The sequence below is a fragment of the Vanessa cardui genome, chromosome 6, assembly GCF_905220365.1.
Source record: "Vanessa cardui chromosome 6, ilVanCard2.1, whole genome shotgun sequence".
Classification (NCBI taxonomy): domain Eukaryota; kingdom Metazoa; phylum Arthropoda; class Insecta; order Lepidoptera; family Nymphalidae; genus Vanessa; species Vanessa cardui.
Window position 1 is genome coordinate 8,433,158 of NC_061128.1, and position 10,267 is coordinate 8,443,424.

Sequence of the window (10,267 nt, forward strand, 5' to 3'; positions counted from 1 at the left end):
CCCTAAGTATGATACCTCTGAATCGGTAATCTCTAAAAAAAGGTTATAAAAAAATACATAACACACCTCTTAATAAAACATTCTCCTCGGTTGCTAGGAACGTGATTTCACATAAAATGTTGTTTACGCGAATAAACTTGCAAAATATAAGGTTTATACGACATTTACACTTTTAAGACACATTTCACAGTATATGTCCTGGCTTATTTACGCAGATAATAAACATATATATGACTTTTTTTTACCATTTCATTATACCAGGTTACGAAACGAATTCAACGGTAATATGGTACTTTTATATTACATTAAATATATATTTTTAAAAACATCTATATTACTTTGTTTTACATACATTTATCGTTAAGTTTTATATCACACTCGAGTGAGCCACTATAAGTAGAGCCGGAATCTAACTAGAGACATAACAAAAGAGAAAGGGCAATTACTACGAGTGTATATTTACCAAATATCATCAGACAGCTCATTAGTTTGTTTTTCTGAATAAACAAAATAAGAAATATTATTGATGTCGTTTACTGGGTCTGTAGCTAAACACTTGTTTCTTCCTTTCTGTCATCACTTATTTGACATATGACAGAAGAAACAGCACTAATTATCGAATCCCTCTTGAATCGATGTTATAAGTAAATGTATAATAAAAATGATTGAGAAAATAGCAACATTGTGTATGTAATTTGAGTGTTTACCCTCCCAAACCTCTAAAAGCACGTAAAGCCTTTGGTCTTACGCCTGAGCTCCCTCTGGTCGTGTCTGATTGCCCTCCCATCGGATTATGGGAGCTGGAAGAAATTATAACCGACAAAAAATATTAGGTACATTTATAATAACACTTATTATCAGAGGTTACAGACAATAACACAATTTAGTATTTTTTTAACCATTACGATATCAATAGTATGTTTAAAAAAATATCTATTTTGTTTCTTTAATAGGAAATATGTCACAAGACTTATTAAAAGTAAAACTAAATTACCAATGTGTATATTATGTCTCATTGCTTGTTCTCCATTTAAGAAGAAGATTTGGAGCTTCTTATACCACGTTGCTCCGTTACAGGTTGGTAGATGATAATGTTTAGCATTTCATTAAAATTAGACTCATGCAGGTACTAATTCAGCAATTGAAAATTCAGTTATGTTTGCCTGGCTTTGAACCCCTAATCATCAGCAAAGATGTACGCATTCTAACCGCTGAGCCATATTTTACTGTTCTAAAGCTTTATTGTTAAAGGTCAAGTCACAAGTAAGTCACCAATAGTCACAACGTTTTTCACCTAAAAGAAATAATAATTTCCCGCAGTATTACTACGAAATAAAATGAACCAGTTAACGAGTAATTCTAGTAACGAAGCAATTTTCCATAGCTGAAGGTTATTACATTTTTCGCCAGCCAATAGTTTATTATACAGGCTCATAAAACATTGTCCATTTATGAGTTATAAAAATGCGACTTTTAAAACTTTTATTTATAGTTGCCATTGTCAAAATAACATATGAAAATTTTTATCCTTTTTTTAAACGACAATTCTCTAAATTATATTTTATATAAATTTATAATATCATAACTTTAAATACAGTGTATGACTTCAATAAATGCATGTTTTACAAGTACATAACATTTTTCATAAAAGGTTAATTGATGGTATATACTTTGTGCAAGCCTGTCCGAATACGTACCACCCATTCAACTTATATTCTACCGCCAACCAACAATAAGTAATAATAAACATAAGTTGTGTTCCAGTATGAAGGGTGAGCCAGTTTAACTAGAGTCTCCATTGGACATAACTACTTATTCCATGATTGATGGTGCATTGGAGATATAAGGGATGGTTTAAATTTCTAACAGAGTAAATTTTATGGGCGATGGTGACCACTTATTATCACACGACCCGTTTAACCGTTCGCATACTTATTTAATTAGCTTCAATTAGCTATTTCAAATTTAAAAGGTGTTATTGCTTTAAGATTAATATATGTATATATGTATATTATATTTTTTTAAATAAGCAAATTTATTTTCAAAAAAGAAATAAAAATTTGAAAGATATATACGGTATAAAACGCTAGAGTAAAATTGGAATCTTATCTATACACAGTATGAATTTGATTTCGAAAAAGGAATTTAAAAAAATGTGTAATTTTAAAGCGGTTACTTACAAAACGCGTACTCTCTGGAACAAATTGAATCCATACGGGAGAAAACACGGGAAGAGTGTACTTATGAATAAAGGAACAAGATCAATTCAACAGCAACCTCGACCTTTTAGTAAGAGTCTGAATTATAGTTAAACTGACACTATAGCTTTTTAGTATCTAAACCTTACAATAATAACACGATGGAACATAATAAAAGCAGATAACACAATTTGCTGAACAAAACAATTAATATCAGTAACGGCTAGTGACAGCAGTTACCTATAGATGGCGTGTTGGAGGCCATTATTTAGCCTCTATTGTACCATGTCACGAACATTCGCGTCGGCTGTGTAGCACTTAATAACTCAGCTTCAAGCTACATTTAGGCTTACTCAGACAAGGTTGGAACTATCTTATTTAAACTGGAACCACGTGTAACTTAAATAAAAATATAATAAACATTTAAAACAGCAACCGATAATAATTTCAGTCAAATGACTGATCCATGAGTATGTAAAACGAAGATAAAAGAACTTTGGATCTGAATTTCGTTAACAAGAGTATATATACAATGCCTTCTTTCATTAGAAGGCATTGTATATACTTTTATTATTTATACGAAGCGTGGTACTCAATTCACCCTGCTGTTTTTAGATACTAGTTTTTTCAATTGACAACCAATGTTAATAATTTTATAACTGTACGCGTTTGAATTTAACAAAAAAGTTGTTGTTGTAGCCTAAGTTACTCCTTATTACATTAGCTATGTGCCAGTGAAATTCCCGTCAAAATTGGTGCAGTCTTTCCAGAGATTAGCCTCAACAAACAGACAGACGGACAGTCAGAAATTTTAAAAAAAGTTATTTTGGTACATGCATTTAGTAAAAAGCGGTTATTTTTATATTACAAACAGCTGATAATCCAATTTTATTGTAGATTTACGGTCTGATATAAAAACAAATACCTTTTCTAAATAAATTTATTAAAAATTAACAACATTAAATGCTTAAATATATATACAAATATGAACTAAAACTAGTTACTGTATAAATCTTGACCGCGTGGAATGGTGGCAAGAATGCTAGCAGCATTTCCCCGTTGAATCGCAATTCCGATCCTCTGGGCAAAAAACGAACCAGCCCTCCTGTCACCAGTGCAGGCAATGAGGCGAGGCGTTTTCTGATACCGACGCCGAGAGGCTGCGTGCACACCGTTTGATACTCGTTGCTATGCAACGTTTTTGTTATTACGCTTTATTCTTCTCATATTTCTTAGTTGTTCTATTTTCTTACTTAAACGCTATAACTGTACCTTCGCTATATCTTTCTTGTATATACCTTCTGAGCTTGTGAAAATATATGTGTGTAAAAACTATATCGTTTAATTTATCGCTGCTTAACTTTTCCTGTGATAGTTAAATTTAACTATATATATATATATATAATATCATAATGTATAAAATGTCAAGAGCAAGTCTTCACGCATAGTGATTCCTAACGTTATACGGAAATATAACTTATTAAAGTACTCGTTTATATTTTACAAGTTATATTAACATCCTCCAAGTTGTCATAAACGGAAACGTACACCGCAAACGTTGTTTCCGTTATTACATTACGTTAAATTATTTTAATTTGTTAGTGAAAATAGAGAAACAAGTTAAATTAAAACTAATTTATAATTATTTTTAATAGGAAAATGATAAATTTCAACTATACATTTTTTCATATTGCTTAATGATGTTTATGATATTGGGTTTAATTTTGTTTGATCGGTGATTTTTTAAATAAAAGGACGTGTAGCTTGTACGCAGGTTTATTTGAAACTAAAGAAAACATTAATAATAAGTGGACTGTAAACATGTATGTAATCTGTTTGAACATTCCGCCCGCCAAAGAACATAGTTCTTTAAGTACATTTTAACAAAAAAATAACTCATAGATGTAAACACGCATTAACTTAACTCCTTAATAATTGTACATAAAACTAATGACAAATCTTATTGGAATAAATCTTATTGATATTCAAGATGTAAACACATTCAAGTATGTATCGAACACAGAACAGGTTGAATAACATTGATAAAGTTTCACAAATACAAATATCTATAGGTATAAACTAGAACTTTTACAGTAAATATAACAAATCAATCTTATTTAGTTAAAATACCAATTTTGCTCACTGGACGTTTCAGTACTCCGGTTTTACACTTTATAGATACGACACGAGTTACGTTATCAGGTCCAGGATATTTGTTGATAATCTTACCAAGTAACCATTTAGCTGGCGGTAAATTGTCTTCCTTTAAGACAACAATATCGCCTATTTCTGGTTCGTTACGTTTTGTGTTCCATTTATACCTTTGATTTAAATTAACTAGGTATTCCTTATACCACCTACGCCAAAAATCTGTTACAATCTTTTGCATTAATCGCCACCTATCCAAACCAACTACATTACAATTAGTGTAATCCTCATCTGCAATATTTAACAATGGTTCACCTACCAAAAAGTGACCTGGTGTCAAGGGTAGAAGGTCATGTGGATTATCGCTCATCAAAGAAATCGGTCTGGAATTTAAACACGCCTCCACTTGCGCCAGGACAGTGGACATTTCCTCGTAGGTAAGGGTATTATTTCCCACCACCTTTTTCAAATGGGTCTTAGTACTGCGTACCGATGATTCCCATAACCCACCAAAATTAGGTGAGTGAGGAGGGATATAGTGCCAGGTAGTTTTTTCTAAAGACAGTAATTCTGCTATTTCTCCCGGAAGAGAAGATTGGGCAGTATTAAACATGTTTCGCATTTGTTTATCCGCACCGACAAAATTAGTGCCATTGTCACTATATAAATCTTGACAATGGCCTCGTCGAGCTGTGAACCTCCTAAAGGCAGCAATAAAGCCTTTGGCAGTCATATCGGTCACTGCTTCTAAATGGACTGCTCGTGTCACCATGCATACGAAGATGCAAATATAACCTTTATAAGACTTTGCTCCTCGACCTGGTGAGAATCTGATAAAGACAGGGCCACAGTAGTCCACGCCAGTAAACTTAAATGGTTTACTAGGTTTTACTCTTGCCTCTGGGAGCAAACCCATAATCGGAGTAATTTTTTTTGTTGAATATCTTAAACAAATAGTGCATTCTCTGAAATATTTTTTAACACGCTCTTTAGCACGTAAGATCCAATACTTGGATCTTAAAAAGTTTAACATGACTTGTGGACCACCGTGCAACGTTTTTTCATGCGCATGCGCAATTAAAACCTTGGTAAATTGATGTTTACCAGGCATAATTATCGGATGTCTTGTATCATAGCATGCGTCTGATTGTGCTATGCGTCCACTGACTCTAAGTATCCCTTTCTGATCTAAAAAGGGGCAAAGAGATCGTAATTTACTCTTCTTAGGTACATATTCTCGAATCTTTAACTGTTTTATTTCGAATGAAAACTCACGCTCTTGTATTTGTTTAATGCATAATAATAATGTTTCGCTCATTTCTCTTGGTGTAATAAATTTAGGTAGTTTAGGTCTAATATCCTTGTTTAATTTAAAATTCAAAATTCGTCTACAATATGATACAATCTTTAATAGTTTATTTAACGATGAATATTTTAACCAAAATAAATCTTCATCAACATGAGATATAACAGTTAAAGATTGGATTCGTTCATCTTCATGGGTGTCTTCAATCAGTTTCATATTTATAGGCATGGTAGTTTCTGATAACCACTGCGGTCCTCTCCACCACAATGCATGCTCACTCAACTCTTTAGGCTGCAGACCACGTGAAGCACAGTCCGCAGGGTTTATTTCCGATGAGACATGATTCCACTGATTATAGTCCATAATATTTAATATAGTGGATACTCTGTTACTAACGAATGTTACCCATCGACTTGAGCCTCCCTTCAGCCATGCTAACACTATGGTGGAGTCGGTCCATCCATAGAGATGTTCCTTGGGTATATCTAGAACTTGTGATACCTCACTAATAAGCTTGGCTGCTAAGGTGGCACCACACAATTCAAGCCGGGGAATGGAAACCTCCTTTACGATTGGGGCTACTCGAGTTTTCGCAGTCAGAAGATGTACATACGCTTTATTGAACTATCAACTACCCGAATATAGACTGCTGCCGCATAAGCGGATTTTGAAGAGTCTGAAAATACGTGCAACTCTCTTTTACAATCTCGCGTGAAATTTATCCATCTAGGTATTTTGATATTTTGCAAATCTATTAACTTTTGTCTGTAACTTAGCCACTCACAAAGCAATTCAGTTGTCAAACACTCATCCCACTCAAGACCTGACTTCCACAACTTTTGAATTAAAATCTTAGCATTAACGACCACAGGGGCAATCCAACCTAAGGGGTCATACAATTTCGCGACTTCAGATAATATATGTCTCTTAGTGACTAAATCTTTATGTTCAGGTAAGTTTAACACGTATTCAAAATTATCATTCCTTCTGTTCCAACTCAACCCTAGTACTTTTATCAAATCATTTAACTTTATAGTTTGTCTTTCATTCAACTCAGTCCTACCAATACGCTCTAAAAACTCCTCATTGTTACTATTCCATTTTTGTAACTCAAAACAACCCCTCCTCATTAGCTCATTCATCTCCTCATAAACTTGCATTGCCTCAGGAACTGTGTCAACTCCCGTCATTAAATCATCCATATAGAAACACTGTTTTGTAATGCTCGCAGCTAATGGATACTTCTTCCCTTCCAACTCAGCTAGTCTATGCAATACCTTCACGGCTAAATATGGTGCGCATGCTGTACCGAACGTTAAACGTAATAATTTGTAACGTTGTATGGGCTCTGTTGGATTAAACCTCCAGACTAATCTCTGGAATTCAGTGTCTTCCTCAGCCACTCTCACCATCCGATACATTTTGACAATATCTGCTACGATACATATTTTAGGATGACGCCATCTCATCAATATGTGCCTCAAATCTTGTTGTAACCTTGGCCCAACAAGAAGCTCATCGTTTAGTGACACGCTATTGTCACCCTTGCTCGAAGCGTCAAAAACGACTCTTACTTTTGTAGTGTCTTTGTCTTCTCTCACTACAGCATGGTGAGGAAGATAGACAACTTTAGGATTCTGTAATTCACTCTCAGACACCACTCTCATATGATTCATACTCAAATACTCACTCATAACTTTATTATATTCTTCTCTCAACTTTGGATCTTTCAATAGCTTTCTCTCCAAATATTCTAACCTTTTTATTGCTCTCTCTTCTGTATTGCCATACATACATTTAGGATTTTCCGTTGCAAAGGGTAATCTCACTATGAATCTTCCTTCTTTATCTCTTATTGTAGTTAAATTAAACAAATCCTCACATACCTTCTCACTATCAGTCATCTCCTTCCTTACCAAGTTAGGCTCATCTTCCATCTCCCAAAATTTCTTAAGCAGCTCGTCCTCTTTTATCTGTAAATGCATGCTATTAAAATTATCTTTTACTAAAGCTTGAGGTCCTTTTGACATTTTTCCTGACAAAATCCATCCAAACAACGTATTTTGTGCTAATATATTACAATCAGGATGCTTAATAACACCATCAAGTAGTATTTCACTATAAATCTCTGCACCTAGTAATATGTCAATTTTACCTGGCACAGCGTATGTAGGATCTGCTAAAGAATGATTGTCCATTTCCACCCATTTGGGAATATTCAATTTGGTTGATGGTAGTAGTGACGTTAAAGAATGCAATACATAAGCTTTAACTATGATATAACTAGTAGGATTATGACGCGATTCCAAGTGAAGTAAAACTGTGTGTTTAATTTTCATACGACCATCTCCTAACCCTGACACCCAGCCACTCACTGGTTTACGTACAAGACCTAATAATTGCACAGTAGACTCGGATACAAAAGATGCCTGAGACCCTTGGTCAATTAAAGCACGAATAATATACTTAAGACCATTAGAATGAAATACCTTGACCTTAGCCGTCGCAAGTAGCACGCTGTTGGGTTGTAGCTCCCTTCTAGAAAATGTAGCAGTTATGTTTGTATCACCTCGTGATGTACTCGCTCTCTCATGATGTGTTTCACTCGATGGCACTACAGTTGCTTGCTCTCTGGTTGTTTCCTGGTTATCTCTCTCAAAATGTAACATCGTGTGATGTCTCCTTCCACATTTTTTACAACTGAATGGTTGACGACACTTTATGACCGCATGAGTTGGTACTAGACAATTAAAACATAGTTTAGCTGTTTGAACGAAAGCCTGTCTTTCTTTAGGTTTCATAAGACTAAAACGCTTGCATTGGTTGATATAATGACTTTCGTGGCACAACGGACACTCTTGTTTAGACTTAGCCTTGTCCTCTTTCTCCTTCTCTACTGATGCATGAAATGATTTTGATTTAATCGCAGGCTTAGCTTGCATATCACGTTTTCCGTTCGTATCTATCATTTCCAAGGAGCGGAATCTGTATTCTAAATAATCTCTCAATTGTATCCAAGTGGGCAACTCATCACCTCTCGTGTTTAAATGCTGCTCCCATTGTTTGATAGATTCCGTGTCCAATTTAGACACAACTAAGTAAACGACAATTGTGTCCCAAGTCTCAGTCTTAATGCCCAAATTCTCTAAACATTTAAGACAGGTAGACGTTGTATCCAATAAACTCCTAATTGCATTGGCTGACTCGTTATGAATTTTTTTTGTAGCGAATAAAGACCTCATAACAACATTGCAATTATAGCGCTTGTTATTATAACGCCGAACTAAGTGCTTCCATGCTTCCTCATAATTGGCATCAGTCGTTGTGAAATTACTCAGCAGATTTAACGCTTCTCCACTCAAATTACATTTAAGATAATGCAGTTTCTGTACCGATGAAATACTCTTATTATTGTGTATTAAAGAGGAAAACATATCGTAAAACGTTTGCCACTCTTCATAGTTACCCCCAAAAGTAGGTAGTTGTATGCGAGGTAGTTTAACATCACTGCAATTTTCTTTCGCTTTAACAGTAGCTGCTGTGTAAGATAAGTCGGAAACTGGCGGCAAAAACTGTTGCAAGGTTTCTAGTAAACTCGATTTATACTGCATATATAACTCCTCAAATGTCTCATATTTTCCTTCTGTAAAATATGCTTCTTTCTTATTTTTCCCTTTAACAACAATCTCCTTGTGTGTTTCTCTAAAATCTTTAAATAGTTGTTCTAACACCTCTAATCTCGTTTCTAAATACTGACGTCTAATTCTTTCTTTCCCAGTCTTCTTAAAATTTCTCTCCGCTTTTACTAAATTGTCGAACAACTCATCTTGTAATGAATAAAGTGCCTCCATAGTAGTAACAAATAAACTCACGCAGTAGTCTCGATAATATTCCGATCGATTACTTGTTTTGCGTAATACTCTCAAGTTCCGCAATAAAGTTTTTAACTTTTATTTTAATCACTCATAAAAATCACTGAATATCACATTTATGTACGTAGGAAGCAAATATCGTTGATACTAAAGTTTATTTCTATTTTTTAATTTAAATCAATAACAACTCGTTCACTTATATTGTCTCATAACTAGCACGTCGCAATTTCTGTAAACAAGTCACCGGGCGTCTTCTATAACTCAGTAAAAAAAATCTTTTGTTCTCGTGCGGCGGCCGGAGATAATAACCATTAAACACTATCCGGATCGATTATGGACCAAATGTTTATGATATTGGGTTTAATTTTGTTTGATCGGTGATTTTTTAAATAAAAGGACGTGTAGCTTGTACGCAGGTTTATTTGAAACTAAAGAAAACATTAATAATAAGTGGACTGTAAACATGTATGTAATCTGTTTGAACAGTCTTATCATAACAAAGATTATAAAAAAAAATAAACCCAAATATGATTATAATAACTAGACAGACGTAAGTAGATATAATATATTACATCAAAATTTATGAAACAATATTATTGTTTGAAATCTAAATTCAAAATAAAAACCTTTGATGTAACAGATATATTTAATACATTTACTTATATTTTTACAAAAGAAACGAAAACGTAAACAATTTGTATTTATACCAATTGCACAAACGAAAAAGATATTAATTTATTAAT

The 10,267-nt window shown here is 34.0% G+C and overlaps 1 protein-coding gene across 1 annotated transcript; it reads right to left on the reverse strand.

The window, feature by feature from the left end:
* Positions 1-744: 744 nt before the first annotated feature.
* On the reverse strand, positions 745-9,503 carry LOC124530472. The gene is made up of 3 exons (XM_047104652.1): positions 9,119-9,503; positions 6,716-8,797; positions 745-800 (listed from the first exon to the last, which is right to left on the reverse strand). Exons 1-3 carry the CDS (start codon positions 9,501-9,503, stop codon positions 745-747), a joined length of 2,523 nt encoding a protein of 840 aa, XP_046960608.1.
* Between the last annotated feature and the right edge of the window lie 764 nt (positions 9,504-10,267).